Source organism: Bolinopsis microptera, chromosome 6 (genome assembly GCF_026151205.1).
Source record: "Bolinopsis microptera isolate Bmic1 chromosome 6, MBARI_Bmic_1.0, whole genome shotgun sequence".
NCBI lineage: Eukaryota > Metazoa > Ctenophora > Tentaculata > Lobata > Bolinopsidae > Bolinopsis > Bolinopsis microptera.
Window position 1 is genome coordinate 8,625,625 of NC_087077.1, and position 19,818 is coordinate 8,645,442.

The following is a 19,818-nucleotide window of genomic DNA, read 5'->3' on the forward strand; positions in this document are numbered from 1 at the left end:
GGAAAACGGAATACACAAAACTCCACCATCCTTGAAATTTGTTAATTGTTTAAAATGAATATAGCTGGTGGTTACTGAATAAAAAATAACCACTAAACCATGACACACTTTTATTTTCTAATACCATGTTCTCTTCCCCAGATCACCGGTAGATCCGACAGATGACCACTGGTTACATGAGCTCAATACTGTGGAGTCTACATCTCAGGCTATGTCAAATGAAGGTAACTTTTACTCTTTACAATGAAGGTAAACTTGTTGTTAAATGGAATGTTGTAAAAATATGTTCATACCTAAACCATGCGTGTCATGATCCTCTTTAGGTACACTTAATTGAACGTGAACAACTATTGCGTTGAGGACTATAATTTTCACTGAAACTAAACTTACCATAGTGTTTGTACTTATGGTGGAAGTTAATTTAACTTGATCGTGCCGGTGGATTCAGTAGAGCAGTTTTACTGAATTTATATACATTATATATGTATGCAGTACAAAATGTAAATCTATCAAAATATTAAAATAAAAACAATACCTCAAACAATACCTCAATTTATCATAAAACAATCCAAAACACCTGTTACGAATAGAAAATAGTCCTTTCAACAGTTCAAATAACAATCAGTCACAGAGTTTATGACCTTTTTGTAATTGAGAATGAAGTAAACATCGTCTTAACATTTTACTCATTTTCTTCTAAGATGTATGGGGTTCTACAATCTACATAGACAGTAGACACGTGACCAAATTACCTTCGAGAAGTAGATCCTGGGCACGTAATTCCAACAGGAATCATTGGCTAAATTTTCCACAATTCACCATATCAAAAGCTCAGTGTTCTTGAAACATCTGATCGCAGTTGTAACTTGTAATTCGTCGAGCATTTCTTCTCCGTTTGAAGGATCAGTAGTTATATTTTATAAATCTCTGTCTATACTGATAGAAAACAAACAAGCACATTACTACACCAAGAACTATGGCAATAATAAATGCCCGCAGTTTCATGGAGAAACCTTTCTTACCCTTTTTAGTCTCTTCGCCAGAATCGTCCTTGTGATGATCATCGTCCTTGTGAAGGTCAACATCGCCACCTGTTCCACTATCGTCGCCATTCTCATCATTGCCACCATTCTCAACATTGCCATCATTCTCAACATCACCACTATTCTCAGCATCGCCACCATTCTCAACATCACCATTATTCTCAGCATCATCACCATTCTCAACATCACCACCATTCTCAACATCGCCACCATTCTCAACATCACCACTATTCTCAACATCGCCATTATTCTCAGCATCATCACCATTCTCAACATTGCCACCATTCTCAGCATCATCACCATTCTCAACATCGCCATTATTCTCAGCATCATCACCATTCTCAACATTACCACCATTCTCAACATCACCACCATTCTCAACATTACCACCATTCTCAACATCACCACCATTCTCAACATCACCATTATTCTCAGCAACACCACCATTCTCAACATCGTCACCATTCTCAACATCACCACCATTCTCAACACTTCCACCACCCTCAGCATTACCAATATTCTCAGCATCATCACCATTCTCAACATCGCCATTATTCTCAGCATCATCACCATTCTCAACATTACCACCATTCTCAACATCACCATCATTCTCAACATCACCACCATTCTCAACATCACCATTATTCTCAGCATCATCACCATTCTCAACATCACCACCATTCTCATCATTGCCACCATTCTCAACATTACCACCATTCTCAACATCACCACTATTCTCAGCATCGCCACCATTCTCAACATCACCATTATTCTCAACATCACCATTATTCTCAGCATCACCATTATTCTCAGCATCATCACCATTCTCAACATCGCCATTATTCTCAGCATCATCACCATTCTCAACATTACCACCATTCTCAACATCACCACTATTCTCAGCATCGCCACCATTCTCAACATCACCACCATTCTCAACATCACCATTATTCTCAGCATCATCACCATTCTCAACATCACCACCATTCTCATCATTGCCACCATTCTCAACATTGCCACCATTCTCATCATCGCCACCATTCTCAACATTGCCATCATTCTCAACATCACCACTATTCTCAGCATCGCCACCATTCTCAACATCACCACCATTCTCAACATCACCATTATTCTCAGCATCATCACCATTCTCAACATCACCACCATTCTCAACATCACCATTATTCTCAGCATCATCACCATTCTCAACATCACCACCATTCTCATCATTGCCACCATTCTCAACATTGCCACCATTCTCATCATCGCCACCATTCTCAACATTGCCATCATTCTCAACATCACCACTATTCTCAGCATCGCCACCATTCTCAACATCACCACCATTCTCAACATCACCATTATTCTCAGCATCATCACCATTCTCAACATCACCACCATTCTCATCATTGCCACCATTCTCAACATTACCACCATTCTCAACATCACCACCATTCTCAGCATCGCCACCATTCTCAACATCACCACCATTCTCAACATCGCCATTATTCTCAACATCACCACCATTCTCAACATCACCACCATTCTCAACATCACCATTATTCTCAACATTGCCATCATTCTCAACATCACCACTATTCTCAGCATCGCCACCATTCTCAACATCACCACCATTCTCAACATCGCCATTATTCTCAACATCACCACTATTCTCAGCATCGCCACCATTCTCAACATCACCACCATTCTCAACATCACCATTATTCTCAGCATCATCACCATTCTCAACATCACCACCATTCTCATCATTGCCACCATTCTCAACATTACCACCATTCTCAACATCACCACCATTCTCAGCATCGCCACCATTCTCAACATCACCACCATTCTCAACATCGCCATTATTCTCAACATCATCACCATTCTCAACATTGCCACCATTCTCATCATCGCCACCATTCTCAACATTGCCATCATTCTCAACATCACCACTATTCTCAGCATCGCCACCATTCTCAACATCACCACCATTCTCAACATCGCCATTATTCTCAACATCACCACCATTCTCAACATCACCACCATTCTCAACATCACCATTATTCTCAGCATCATCACCATTCTCAACATCACCACCATTCTCATCATTGCCACCATTCTCAACATTGCCACCATTCTCATCATCGCCACCATTCTCAACATTGCCATCATTCTCAACATCACCACTATTCTCAGCATCGCCACCATTCTCAACATCACCACCATTCTCAACATCACCATTATTCTCAGCATCATCACCATTCTCAACATCACCACCATTCTCATCATTGCCACCATTCTCAACATTACCACCATTCTCAACATCACCACCATTCTCAACATCACCATTATTCTCAGCAACACCACCATTCTCAACATCGTCACCATTCTCAACATCACCACCATTCTCAACACTTCCACCACCCTCAACATCACCATTATTCTCAGCATCATCACCATTCTCAACATCGCCATTATTCTCAGCATCATCACCATTCTCAACATTACCACCATTCTCAACATCACCATCATTCTCAACATCACCACCATTCTCAACATCACCATTATTCTCAGCATCATCACCATTCTCAACATCACCACCATTCTCATCATTGCCACCATTCTCAACATTACCACCATTCTCAACATCACCACTATTCTCAGCATCGCCACCATTCTCAACATCACCATTATTCTCAACATCACCATTATTCTCAGCATCACCATTATTCTCAGCATCATCACCATTCTCAACATCGCCATTATTCTCAGCATCATCACCATTCTCAACATTACCACCATTCTCAACATCACCACTATTCTCAGCATCGCCACCATTCTCAACATCACCATTATTCTCAACATCACCACCATTCTCAACATCACCACCATTCTCAACATCACCATTATTCTCAGCATCATCACCATTCTCAACATCACCACCATTCTCATCATTGCCACCATTCTCAACATTGCCACCATTCTCATCATCGCCACCATTCTCAACATTGCCATCATTCTCAACATCACCACTATTCTCAGCATCGCCACCATTCTCAACATCACCACCATTCTCAACATCACCATTATTCTCAGCATCATCACCATTCTCAACATCACCACCATTCTCATCATTGCCACCATTCTCAACATTACCACCATTCTCAACATCACCACCATTCTCAACATCACCATTATTCTCAGCAACACCACCATTCTCAACATCACCACCATTCTCATCATTGCCACCATTCTCAACATTACCACCATTCTCAACATCACCATTATTCTCAACATCACCATTATTCTCAGCAACACCATCATTCTCAACATCACCACCATTCTCAACATCACCATTATTCTCAGCATCATCACCATTCTCAACATCGCCATTATTCTCAGCATCATCACCATTCTCAACATTACCACCATTCTCAACATCACCACTATTCTCAGCATCGCCACCATTCTCAACATCACCACCATTCTCATCATTGCCACCATTCTCAACATTACCACCATTCTCAACATCACCACTATTCTCAACATCACCACCATTCTCAACATCACCATTATTCTCAGCATCATCACCATTCTCAACATCACCACCATTCTCATCATTGCCACCATTCTCAACATTGCCACCATTCTCATCATCGCCACCATTCTCAACATTGCCATCATTCTCAACATCACCACTATTCTCAGCATCGCCACCATTCTCAACATCACCACCATTCTCAACATCACCATTATTCTCAGCATCATCACCATTCTCAACATCACCACCATTCTCATCATTGCCACCATTCTCAACATTACCACCATTCTCAACATCACCACCATTCTCAACATCACCATTATTCTCAGCAACACCACCATTCTCAACATCACCACCATTCTCATCATTGCCACCATTCTCAACATCGTCACCATTCTCATCGTTTCCACCACTCTCAACATCACCACGATTCTCAACACTTCCACCACCCTCAGCATTACCACCATTCTCAACATCGTCACCATTCTCATCATCACCACCATTCTCATCATTGCCACCATTCTCATCATTGCCACCATTCTCAACATCACCACCATTCTCAACATCACCATTATTCTCAGCATCATCACCATTCTCAACATCACCACCATTCTCATCATTGCCACCATTCTCAACATTGCCACCATTCTCATCATCGCCACCATTCTCAACATTGCCATCATTCTCAACATCACCACTATTCTCAGCATCGCCACCATTCTCAACATCACCACCATTCTCAACATCACCATTATTCTCAGCATCATCACCATTCTCAACATCACCACCATTCTCAACATTACCACCATTCTCAACATCACCACCATTCTCAACATCACCACCATTCTCAACATCACCACTATTCTCAGCATCACCACCATTCTCATCGTTTCCACCACTCTCAACATCACCACGATTCTCAACACTTCCACCACCCTCAGCATTACCACCATTCTCAACATCGTCACCATTCTCATCATTGCCACCATTCTCAACATTGTCATTATTCTCAACATCACCACCATTCTCAACACTTCCACCACCCTCAGCATCGCCACCATTCTCAACATTGCTACCATTCTCAACATTGCCACCATTCTCAACATTGTCATTATTCTCAACATTGCCACCATTCTCAACATTGTCATTATTCTCAACATCACCACCATTCTCAACACTTACACCACCCTCAGCATCGCCACCATTCTCAACATTGCTACCATTCTCAACATTGCCACCACTCTCATCAATGCCACCACTCTCAGCACTTTCACCTGACCCATTGTCGTCACTGTTTCCCTCTACATCTTCGTTTGTTATTTCGTTCCTATCTTCATCAGAGATACTTTCTCTTTTTGTCACAGTTTTAAGATCGTTATCTTGATCGCTGAGACTCTCGTCTGCTTGTGCTCGGTCATACCAGAACACCAGGAATGTAATGAGCGCTAATACTGGGGCTCTCATGGACTGGGAGGAACAAATAACAGAAATAATAACAAATGTAGACGTATTATATATTATATAAAACATTAATCATTACACGAATAAGCAACTATTTAAATAAGATGTATGAAAACTCATAAAATGTATGATGGTGCTTTCTGGTTGGCCGTTGGGCATATAATTACAGTAGCATTCACATTTCACACGCTTTCTATCTTACTATATATAAAGCGGGGGGGGGGGGGGGGAGGGTGGGGATCGGGTACTAAGTTCTGTACGTGACGTCGACTAAGTGTAATTTTGTAATTTTTCAAAAGACCCACCCACCCCCTTCGCGGTACTAACTGTTTTTTCGTATAATAATTAAGACACCTACCCCCTTTTGCCGGCTTTTGCGGTACTAACTGTTGAGAAATCACGGTACTAACTGTGTCTTGGTATATAAAATAAGATACCCACCCAAATTGCTTTAAACAGGTCATTAAACATTGGGAAATGGGCAATTATACCCACTATTCAGTAGGGGTTTTGTTTTCAATGTAGTCGAATTAAAAATACTCATGATTCCCACCCCGGCACCCCCCCCCCCCCCCCCCAATCAACCGTCATCATTTGAAAACCCCCTCCCCCTCGGCTGCACTGATTACTTTATATGTGAACGACCCCTTACAAGCAAACACTAAACCATATTAATCAAACTGATGAAACATCGCCTCATCGAATGATCGAATGTTACACGATACGAAATGAATAATTAACTTATTTCTAATAAATGTTATAATGTTTTGAATCTCCCTGAAATAGCTCACGAGGTCAGACCAGGTCATTTATCTAAAAAACAAAGACATTCTTCCGAGTTAAAAAATTATAAAAACTCTTAGTGTTACTTCGTCGCTTGTTAACTCCATGTTGATCTACAAAAATCAGCAACATCTAATACTTGGTAATAAACATAATACGTTCTTTGCTGATTGGTTTTCAATAATATAACTCGTATGTACAATATATAACTTGTATAATGTATATTTGTCTGGGCAAGTTTCTATGGCAACGTAAAACCAAGAAAATAATTAAAAGAAAGTATTAAAAAGAAGGCAGGCTACTGGGTAGCCACTAACCATGTATTATTTTAGCAACAATTTATCAAATGGTAGTTTACAGAACAGCAAAGCAAATGACATAGAGATAACCTACTAATTATATTAATGTATTTACGATTCCGCTCATTATAACCCAAACTTTAGTTTCTCAGTACAATATTAGCCTCCTCGCAGCAGTATCACATGAGGCCTTTAATATTGATGCCGCGGTGAGGGTAGTGCCACTAAGTTCATGGACAAAAGTGAAAGGTAGAGTTGAGAGTTGACACTCCCTCGAGTACGTTCCGCAGTACGTATTACGTACTTGAGTACGTGTTCTAGATGAACTGCTCGATCATAGACTAGAATCCCGACTAGAATATTATCAGATGGCAGGTTGATAATGCAGCGACTTTTAACACTGTCGATAAATGATTAAGAACAAAAGATGGCATGGTTATTCTTGGATTGTAATCCTTCAACAGATTGAAATCGAGCCACTTTATTCACGATTAAAATTAAAATGATTATTATATTTATAGTTACGGTTAGATGATATTATAGTTTATAAGCATTTTAGCCTATACACACAATGTGTTGGAATATAATGTTGAAAAGTTACAATATTGAGTACATTGCCTCAAGTAAGCTCATCACCAGCTCAACTAGCCCAGTCATCCTGCCCATCTAATTCTATGAGGGGGTAATTGTAGAATTATACATCTTGAATTGTCATGGAACTCGGTGTAAGACATTAACCTATAAGTTATTAGTTCTATTAAAGTGATCAACCGTGTAATGCAACGTTATATAATAATCTGATAGTACCTAAGCCTAAGGGCTGCAAATTTGGCGAATTGTTCAGCTTAACTGCGTCGTTTTTGTCTCTAAATTTAGATGCGGAATTGTACTATTTGCGATATTTTACCGCAACTACATGTTGCCTGATGCCTCTGACCGGTCGCTATTTTCTCCTCAAAACGAGCGATTTTCTCGTCAACAATATGATTAATGTTCCACCAACTTCATTCCATTCCAACATTCCTTTCTAACATATAACATTTAACCTCAGAGTTTGATAGGTTCCTCAACGAGAGAGCTCCCGCTCCCCCGACTACTGCCTTGACCACGTCCAACAAACAATCCCGCAAACAAGACGACGATTTGTTGGCTTTGTGAGAAAGTTCCCGTCCACGTGAATCTTTCTCTCATAGAGTCATGTGAACTTTCAGTGTATCAGTTGATAGAATTTGGTGAATTTGTTACTCAGCTGTGTATAGAACTGTGAATATAAAGAGAAACGTTAGTGACAGTAGACATTTTTGTTTCATTGTGTTGCTCATTCTTGTTTTAGTGGTTTGACTTTTATTTCGTTTTGTTGTTAAAACGATGGGGAAGTACGTATTTTGATGTCAAATTTGATGACAAAATTATCATATTTCAGACTGAAAGTAGTGGTACATTATTTGAATCTGTTTCGCGGGGTACAATCATTATTGAGAGGGAAACTAATTTGGCATCATATCATTTGTATTGAATCTTAAATGGAAGAATTTGTTTGGTATCATGACTCCTATTCAAAATGAAATCATCTCTAGTATTTTGTGGATTTTATCAGGAAAAAAATGTGATGGAATTGTTATGAACGCTTTTCTTGTAGAATGTAGATGGTGAAGAGTTTTGAACAGGCTAAAGTTTTCGGTTTTGAGCTGGACTCACGAGAGAGTTTCAGTCATTTAACTATATATTACTATATTATACTGCGACTGGTTATGAATACTATCGATTTCATTGATAAATTTGACAGTTTTCAGTCCTTAAAAGTTAAATTTTGGTGTTTATCTTCCTCACCCTATTGAGAAATGTTTTCTAAATTAAAGCAGAAGCAGCAGTATGTGCAGACACCATGGTAAGACCGGACAACTAAACTATGAAGTACAAAACTTTTAATAGAACTTTAGCATTGCTAATGGAATTTACAGACTTTCTGCCCTAACAGTAACAAAATAACGAACAGACGAAGTGATTGTGATATCCCTTTGTGGGAACTATAATTACTATAATTACAGACCTAACACGCAGAATTAGAAGTCGAAACACTTTTAACTGAATTTCTCACCCGCAACCAATTAGGTACTAATTAGTCAGTCAAATATAGATATATGAATATACAATTGAAGAATTCAACATTTCTAACATTAAAGAATCCCACAATTGCACCGCCAGGCATTCAATTTTTAAATTATTTGATAGTAACCATGTCCAGTTATATAATACGGTTCCTATATTATATAAGCAGTTGCACTAAATTGTTAAACGATTACAATTAAGTATTTTGAAATTGCAGACAGCTCTTTACAAACTCTGTTCGCAGTCAATCTCTCATTACAAATACAACATGATCTTCAGATCTCGGAACGAAACTTTATCTTATTGTCTTATTGTGCAACACTTTGACGGGTGATACTCGTAAAATATCTGTTCCATATCCAACTCGGCGCGCGTCCTGGTAGGTTGTAAACCTACATAACAAGCAACACTACGCTATTAATTCCCTTTACATACAATGAGCTATCTTAGTAATAGTATATTTAATGTCTGCAACGGTGAACGGACCGAATCACTACATGACTGAATCCCTAACGGACTGAATCACTACCAATCACTATTGGTAGGGATTGAGGTATATTTTAGGACTGAATCACTACCGGACTGAATCACTACCGCTAATATCTAAACCTAACCACTTTGATGTGATCCTGTGACGCTTCGTGGTGATTCCAGGAGTCGTGCCTGAAGAGAGGAGGGGTGGAGGTGGTTCCGATCCATGTCGACTCAAAGTATCTTGCGAAGGCAGTCATCTCAGCAGGAAGAGAAGGTTTGAGAAGCCGCCACGCCTGGTCCACATCACTGACTGGAACGAAGGGGAGAGCTCCAATCTGCATGAAGGACTTTCTGATAGGAGAGTTGTCGATAGAGTAGTCAGCAGCAAGTCCCTCGCTCTGCAGGTGTCTCCACAAGGACTGTTTGAAGTGGAAACAGGTCTGGAGAGGTCTTAAAGGTTCCATCCACGACGAGGTGATCTGACTGATAGATGATGTTGATGTTGTCTGCAGTACCAAGGAGGATAGATCTTCTGGTGTTGGTGTCGTAGGAGGAGTGAAGGTTCACATCACTGTATTGTCGTATAGCAGGTCATTATGGATGACTTGATCCGAACCAGTTCTCGTTAGGGCTCCTCGTTGCGTACGTAAGTCTGTGGATCACATGTCTGACAGGCCCCATAGCAAGCACTCCATGAGAGCACCGGCTCAGATCACGTCATGATATTAGACTAGTAAACTAAGATCAACTGGTAGGGATTGAGGTATATTTCAGGACTGAATCACTACCGGACTGAATCACTACCAGTAGTGATATTTGGGTGGTAGTGATTCCGTCCGGTAGGGATTCAGTCCTACAATCGTCTGCAACTGTGTCTATCTCTACAAATTGAACTATATAATAACCCCAGACTGGATCCTAGTACAGGGCAATGACAGAGGGTCTATACGAAAGTACGAAGGAACTACTTATTGCCTTGATACTATAGACTTATAGTTATAGAGGTTGTGCTATACATTTATTATTATCAGGCACAGCTTCTCTTCTGCATGAACTATAAGCATCACTCTCACCATTGATTAAAACTACGTCACGTGATAGTCCAGTCCCCCTTTGAACACACCTTAAAGCTTTCAGTTCTCAGATTCTCAGATAAGAGTGGTCAATGTGGGGCGAAAATTCATGGAAGCGAGGCTTCTCATGAGGTTTCATGTTTCATGATATCTATATGATATTCATTCATGATCAACCTTGTATTTTGTTACTTATCACTGCAGTCTGCACTGCAGTAACACGTGACACCACTCCGTATAACCGTTACAGATAGAAGAGATAAGATAATCTAACAAACCAGGTTGCTTAATGCTTATAGCCGTATTAGGAGATACAAGTGCTTGGTACGATGAAACATTACTATAATGAGTAGAGGACACTGTCCTCAGGACAGCGTCTAAAACAAGGGAGTGGCCTCTCTTGTTTGTAATCGAGAAATTTTCTGACGCAACGTTAACGGGTGATACTCGTAAAATATTTGTTTCAACTGAGTCCAACTCGGCGCACGTCCTGGTAGATTATAAACCTACAAACGCAACGTAATAACGCTCCCATATAATATAATGCTCCCATAATATAATGATCTGAGTATCACAGTGCTGGCAAGCACGACCGGTGCATTTACTGTGGGTATACTATGTACCCCCTTTACTATTATACCCCTTTACTATTACACCCCCTTTACTATTATACCCCCTTTGGTACACGTTACAAGCCTCTTTCGTGCACGCGAAGCGTGCACTCCGGCCGGAGGCGGCGGCCGAAGGCCGCCGCCTCCGGCAGGAGTTTTTCAGGCATTAAGACTCATCGGAAGTCGTTCAGCAGATTTATTTTTAGTTCAAAACATTCTAATTTGATGTCAAAGTTAAATTACTTTTAAATATAACTTAAACTAAAGTCTAAATAATTATCTTCAAGACCTGAGGTCCGAAATGGACGTATCTTTAAAGCTTTTGAATCTACGGACACCTAAATATAGCCTATAATTGACTGGCAAAGCGTCTATCCCTGAATATATGTATATATCACAATGCTGGCAAGCATTACCGTTGCTGTTATATTCACAATACTATTTACCCCCTATACTATTATATCCCCTTTATTGTTTTCCGGGCATTAAGACTCATCGAAAGTAGTTCAGCAGGTATATTTAAATTTTAAGTAAAAAACATTCTAATTCAATGTTAAAGATGACAGGAATAAGAAATAGTTATGTGGAGGTTTTTAAGAAATTTGCGCAAAATACGAGCCAGCATGTTATACGAAATTAGGTAAAAAACCCAAAATCGCCATATTCAGGTGCCTTAAAAACCATGTTAAAATTGAGTAAGAGATCTGAAACTTTGCATGGCGTCTAGACCTTGTCCAAATCGACTGTAAACAAAATTTCATGTTTCAGCAGTATCGGCAAGTGGGTTTTCTGGAACCCCTGTTTTACAACAGATTGTCTTGTAGCGCGATGCACTACTGGGTCGCGCGCGCATCAAATAATGCTTCTCGCAACCACTTCGGTAGATCGGCGAGATGCACCACTGTGCCTCACCGAGCTGCGAAGGATTGACATCGTGAATCAACAGATTGTCGTGAAGTATATATATGTATATATCAATATGTATAGATGTATTTTACCAAAACCCATAATCATGGGTAGAGTGGACCGCTGCCAGTGTCTCTCTTTCCCAAACAAAAGGAAATGATATTAATTTGATTGACCGTTCTCAAATGCAAAATGATACCGAGAATGAAATCGGTCGCTCGCTTTTCCCATTCATTCACGGCTTACGAATTGTAATAAGTTTCGATTGATTACATCAATCAGATGCTGTAAAAATCTCTTTGGGTTGCGTTCGGGTCGATACCTAGTATTTCGGGGTAAGGGTGGTAGTTATTACTTATTGAATTAGCTGAAGTTTATTGAATCTTTATTGCCGAGTACAGCTGCCTTTGGGTAGTTTTTCTTAATCTATTACAATTGTAAATGAATGGGAAAAGCGAGCGACCGATTTCATTCTCGGTATCATTTTGCATTTGAGAACGGTCAATCAAATTAATATCATTTCCTTTTGTTTGGGAAAGAGAGACACTGGCAGCGGTCCACTCTACCCATGATTATGGGTTTTGGTAAAATATCATCTCTTTTTGATTATAATGTCAGGGTACTTTATAAAGTCAAAATATAAACTAGTATATCTTCATTAATAAGGAGGAAGTTTCAACGATTTCGAAATTTTTCCTTTAAAAACATTTCCTTGTGTTTAGGTAAGCATATCGGTCGATCACTGACTGAATATGCCACTTAATACTCATTCAAGTTGGCATTAAATTCATATATAATGACATTAAATTGTCGTGGCAAAGCAGAATTTGTTGGAAATCACGAATGAGCAAAATTCTCACCTTTCGCACGTGCAAACTTTGAGTGGACGTTGCGTGCGCATCCAGTATTGAATCGCCGTAAATTTTTGCATGTAATTGTTTTATATATAGCTTGATAAGCATGCAAAGTTTCAAAGTATTTTAAGAAGAACTGTAATCACAACGGCACTCTAAAGTTGACAGAAAATGACGAAAACAGCAATTTTCAGTGATTTTAGCAATTTTCTATCAATTTAGCCGTGTCCCCACGTGTGCAACTTTTCGATTTTCAACTTTAAATCTAGCCTAATGCACAATTTATACCTATAGAAAGCAGAACTGAGCTCCACAACCCAAGGCATGGCCCAACACCAGAGAATACTAAATCGCAAAATTGACGTTTTTATAAAATAATTCTTCAAAAAAGCACAAACTTCAATGACAAATATCTTTATGAGGGAGCAAGCTAGAAAAACTTTCCGGTCGATTTTCAGAATGCTTGAACAATTATCTAAGATGAAAATTTCCTCAGATTTTGAATACAATTACTTTTTTATGGTGTAAAATCATTTTTAAAAGTTATTACTTTGTCAAAAATCAAGTTTTAAAAACGGTTAACTTGATGACGTCATCAAGGGGTGTTCATGACGTCAAATAATTTTTTTATACAATGTAAACTAAAGTGTAAACAATTATTTTCAAGACCTGTGGTCGGAAATGGCTGTATCTTTTATACTTTTGAATCTACGGACAATTAAATACAGGCTACAATTGACTGGCAAAGCGTCTATCCCTGAATATGTATAATATAGATATCACGACAATCTGTCGTAAAACAGGGGTTCTAGAAAACCCACTTCCCGATGTTCCTGAAGCCTGAAACTTTTTTTGCAGTCGATTTGGTCAACGTCTAGACGCCTTGCAAAATTTCAGATCTCTAACTCAATTTTAACATGGTTTTTAAGGCACCTGAATATGGCGATTTTGGGTTTTTTACCGAATTTCGTATAACAGTGCTGGCGAGTATTTTATCATTTATGCAAATTTCTTAAAAATCCCAACATAACTATTTTTTATTCCTGTCATCTTTGACATCAAATTAGAATGTTTTGAACTAAAAATAAATCTGCTGAACGACTTCCGATGAGTCTTAATGCCTGAAAAACTCCTGCCGGAGGCGGCGGCCTTCGGCCGCCGGCTTCGGCCGGAGTGCACGCTTCGCGTGCACGAAAGAGGCTTGTAACGTGTACCAAAGGGGGTATATAATAATAGTAAAGGGGGTATAATAGTAAAGGGGGTATAATAGTAAATGGGGTACATAGTATACCCACAATAAATGCAACGGTCGTGCTTGCCAGCACTGTGATAGACGCTTTTGGCAGTCAATTGTAGCCTACATTTAAGTGTCCGTAGATCCAAAAGTATAAACGATACAGTCATCTCGAACCACAGGTTTTAAAGATAATCGTTTAAGCTTTAGTTTACATTGTATTGAAAAATAATTTAACGTCATCATTATCACTTGATGACGTCATCAAATTAAGTGTTTTTAAAACTTAATTTTTGACAAAGTAACAACTTTTCAAATCAATTTTACACCATTAAGGAGTAATTTTATTCAAAATCTGAGGACATTTTTACCTTAGATAATTGTTCAAGCATTCCGAAAATCTACCGGAAAAGTTTCCTACCTTGCTCCTTCATAAAGATATTTGCTATTGAAGTTAGTGCTTTTTTGAAGAATAATTTTATAAAAACACAAAAGTTGTGAATTAGTATTCTCTGGTGTTGGGCCATCCCTTGGGTTGTGGAGCTCAATTTTGCTTCTTAAAGGTCTAAATTGTGTTATAGGCTAGTTTTAAAGTTGAAAATCGAAAAGTTGCACACGTGGGGACACGCCCAAATTGATTTAAAATAGCTAAAATCACTAAAAATTGTTATTTTCACGATTTTTATCAACTTTGGAGTCCCGTTGTGATCCAAGTTCTTTTTGAAATCTTCTGAAACTTTGCATGCTTATCAAACTATATATTAAATACCACTATGCAAAATTTACGGTGATTCAATATTGTATGCGCACGCAACGTCCGCTCAAAGTTTGCACGTGCGAAAGGTGAGAATTTTGCTCATTCGTGATTTCGAATATATTCTGCTTTCCACGATATTTAAATGGCATTATATATGAATTTAATGCCAACCTAAATGAGTAAAAAGTGCCATATTCAGTCGGTTATCGACAGATATACCTACCTAAACACAAGGAAAAGTTTTCAAAGGCAGAATATCGTAATCGTTGAAATTATCTCCTTATTTATAATTATGTTAATGAAGTTTCGACTGTGTAAATTATTCTGACATTATAATCAAAAAGAGATGATATTTGACCAAAACCCATAATCATGGGTAGAGTGTACCGCTGCCAGTGTCTCTCTTTTCCAAACAAAAGGAAATGATATTAATTTGAGGAACCGTCCGCTAATGCAAAATGATACCGAGAATGAAATCGGTCGCTCGCTTTTCCCATTTAATAAGCTTTATTACAATTCGTAAGCCGTGAATGAATGGGAAAAGCGAGCGACCGATTTCATTCTCGGTATCATTTTGCATTAGCGGACGGTTCCTCAAATTAATATCATTTCCTTTTGTTTGGAAAAGAGAGACACTGGCAGCGGACACTTTTTTTGCAGTCGATTTGGTCAACGTCTAGACGCCCTGAAAAATTTCAGATCTCTAACTCAATTTTAACATGGTTTTTTTATAAGGCACCTGAATATGGCGATTTTGGGTTTTTTACCGAATTTCGTATAACAGTGCTGGCGAGTATTTTATGCAAATTTCTTAAAAATCTCAACATTACTATTTTTTATTCCTGTCATCTTTGACATCAATTTAGAATGCTTTGAACTAAAAATAAATCTGCTGAACGACTTCCGACGAGTCTTAATGCCTGACAAACTCCTGCCGGAGGCGGCGGCCTTCGGCCGCCGCCTCCGGCCGGAGTGCACGCTTCGCGTGCACGAAAGAGGCTTCTGACGTGTACCAAAGGGGGTGTAAAGGGGTTATAAAAGTAAAGGGGGTACATAGTATACCCCCAATAAAGACACCGCTCGTGCTTGCCAGCACTGTGATGTCTGTGCGACCGCCCACGTGCAAATTAGACGAGAAATAGGAAGTTGCGTAGTAACTATGGTAACGAGGGTTATTACACGCACGTGCACGTGCAATGATTGTTTAAACGTTATTTTGATCGGTTTTGTTGATATTGCGATGTGTTTAGTACGAACAACATTTTAAATGGCTGTATCTTTGGTTGTGTAGGAAATTTTTTGATGCGATTTAAACATACTATTACTAACAAAAAATGCTATTAGCTTCCTCCTTGCACCTTGACGTACGTTGCATGCCACGCTTCGCGCGCGAAGCGCGCGCCGCTGAAATACGAAACATATATGTCACAGTGGAAAATATGGGCCATTTCGCAGATTTTAGTCGCGCACAATAATCGTACGTTAATCGTGCAGTTTGACGATAATCGACGATAATCGTCTGCTGCGCGCAATTATTATACATCCCGACGATTATCGTCGATATTCGCACGATAATCGTTTCTCGCCTCTCTATCGTACGATAAACGTTAGAATGACGAGAAACGTCCAATTATTGCTCGCCCATCGAGGATAAAACTCCAAGTATGATATTTGCTTATTAATATATTAGTAGCATGGTGGTTGTGATTTGAGTATGATCAGTAACTCATGTAGAATGCGTGCACATATCAAATAAGTTGATATATCTTAACAGCTACATGGTTCACCCAAGTCTGACATCTAAGTAGGTTCTAAAACTAGGTTTTGGGAGGAACCGGTCTCTTTACCATTATTTAATATTTGATGCCTCATCAATGGGTCAGAATTAAGCTGACTTGCTTGCATTTCAGTTTCAAATACCTGAAAGTCACTTAAAACAATGCATCGAGCTGTAAGGAGCGTTATTCTCCATGTTTGCTGAATAAACGAGTTTCATTGAAACTATTTTCACTATTCAGTCGTTTTGAATCCATTTTTGACCGGAAAACTCGGAATTATGCTTGACAACTGCACGTTAATTGGTTTTAAGAGCTTCAATAAGGTTTCGTACAGGTCTAGCATTGTGTTAATCGCACACTCTTGACACGTTATCAAAATTTTAAAAGCTTCGCGCGGCGATAAAAACGCGCGTGCGCGAATCTTGTTGCAGTCGCTGCTTACGAAAACTTTTTAGTAGAATAATGAATAGGCAGCGTTTTCCGAAAGATGTGTTTCAAATATCATAATAGTGTCCGCTCATGACTTTTGCCGTGATTTAAGTTTAAGGAGATATTTCCTGGTGGCTATTTCACATTTCTTAGTCACTCTTTCCTCTTCGTTGCGAATGTGATCTGAAAATTGTCGCTGTTAAGATTCTACTGTATAGTGACTGTCTAGCATGAAAATTGAAAGGGGGAAAGAGATTATTTGTACACTTTAAACGTGATTAATGCTAATAACGAGTTGACTTAAACTTCTGTCTCCAAATGAGTTGATCAAACTGTCTTAAATTAGCTGATTTTCGTACTAGTCAGGTGTTCATGTCGCTTGAAAAGGGAATGACAGCTCTCTCCTCCTTGCTCGTTAAATGAGCCCGATAACATCCCCCACAGTACGATCTGGTCGACAAAGTGATCCTCGAGCATGTGGATCTAGTTAAATTGAAAGGTTGTTAAGAAAACGATGCTGGAGAATTACTACAATTAATCAGACTAGAATTTTCCAATATCAGACTTAAGCACGAATCCTAAATTGTTGCAGGCTATCTTGGGAGTTGGAAGAATGCCAGTTTCGCTACAAGCTACAACAATACCTTGATAGACGATGACTGTCCAAATTTCCTGTACTCCTCTAAAAAGATATCTCTCGACTGTATCAGAGTCTTTATATCCTGAGGTTCTGCCTTCCCGCTCTTGCCTCCAACAACCAAGAGATCTTTGTAGGCGGTCTTAATCCTGTCGAGGGCTAAGAGTCGATGCTGAAAATGCACCTTGTCGTGACTGTTTTCCACGATGAAAATTAGCAAATTCAAATAAATAAAGCACGACTGAAACAGGAATGAACATCAACAGTTTTTCAATTCGTGTCACATACTATGTGCAAGAACGGAACAGCGACCCAGTTAATCAGATCATCATTATCATTCCCGAAACAGTCTGTGAGAGGTCGCGATGCAACATTCAGGAATTTCGCTTGGGATCTCGGGTTACACTGGGTCATCCTGGAAAACGAAATTCAGGGTCAAGTCCTTCATAACAGAGTACCTAACAGGGTTTACTCAATTCCTTACGATGCAAGCAGAGAGTGGATTAAGTTCTTCAATTTTGAAACAACATTACCTCATGTTGTCTTCGAAGTTTCGCTTGATTCCAGCAAAGGTCCGGGGTTTCTCAGAGAACACAATAAATCTATCTAAAATCTTTGAAACTAAAAGTTTTCTTGGCTGAATCTCTAGCCCTTTTCTGGGCCGCCTGTCTCACCCGGCTCTCAATAATGGACTCGGGTCCAAAACAATCGCTCGCACTGAAAGTGAAAATCACTTGTTAATGATAGCAGAAAGTGTGCATTGCGCTCTTGTTAATCATCATTCTTACTTGCTCAAACATCTAGAAACAAAACGCAAAAAGTTTCTTATAATGACTTCTAACCTTGAGGCGTACGAGGCTTGTGAGCACAGGAGGAGCAAAGTGCAAAGAAACTGTCACTAACTGCTACAAACTGCCACTAACTGCCACAAACTGCCACTAACTGCCACAAACTGCCACTAACTGTTACAAACTGCCACTAACTGCTACAAACTGCCACTAACTGCCACTAACTGCCACTAACTGCTACAATCGCGCCCACGCACTGCGCGCGCAGTTTGCAGCAGTTAGTGGCAGTTTGTAGCAGTTAGTGGCAGTTTGTAGCAGTTAGTGGCAGTTTTCTGCAGTTGCGCCGAGCCTTTTAGCAATTTGTCTTTGGCGCCTTACATGCCACATGACTTATTGACATTGTATAATTGGTCTAAAAACAATTTTGTATTATTAGAAAATATATGAATTTGGGACAAAATAATTTACTATCGAAGGAAACAAATATTAACTTTTTGACAAGAAAAGCGATTACCAACTAGTACTACAGTTACACAAACACTGCATGGCAATACGATTACAAATTGTTTAAATGTTAAATCCGGGTATCGCTATTAGTATTGTGCTATTGTGCCAAAATTACAATATTATATGGTCAATCGTAATCATTTGCAATTTGGAAGACCCCTCTGCTGATATGTAAACGACTCCTTATACTAACTTGATTGTAGCAAACCGCGTGATGTTTATTGATCATCAGTTCGATAGGACGATAGTTATGAGAAAAGCTACAAAACTACAATTTCCATTACCAAAGTTTTAGAACTAAACGCTTGATTGAGGGTTCAGAACTTTATTTGAATAACAGGGCCTCCCACGGATTGAACAGTTTTGTGCGGAGAAAGAAGTGAAGAGAGTACGAAGCCAAAGAGTTCTCCGACAATTATTCCAGCCAGCCTCGCCGCAGCAACGCCAACAGCAAGCAGGGACTTATCCATGCAACATATATAAGTATATACAACGCTGACCCAGAATGGACATGCCACGGTACCACTATAA

The 19,818-nt window shown here is 39.3% G+C and overlaps 2 protein-coding genes across 5 annotated transcripts in view; both read left to right on the forward strand.

The window, feature by feature from the left end:
• Positions 1 to 8,938, forward strand: part of LOC134816223 (TOM1-like protein 2) — a 31,856-nt gene extending 22,918 nt beyond the window's left edge. For all 4 annotated transcript variants that reach the window (XM_063824962.1, XM_063824963.1, XM_063824964.1 and 1 more), the window contains 2 exons: positions 142 to 224; positions 8,182 to 8,938. In XM_063824962.1, coding sequence (XP_063681032.1) covers positions 142 to 224; positions 8,182 to 8,288 — 190 coding nt within the window. In that variant the 3' untranslated portion in view covers positions 8,289 to 8,938. The remainder of the gene's footprint in view (positions 1 to 141; positions 225 to 8,181) is intronic.
• Positions 1 to 19,818, forward strand: part of LOC134816912 (mucin-2-like) — a 765,431-nt gene that overhangs the window by 529,339 nt on the left and 216,274 nt on the right. The window lies entirely within an intron of this gene.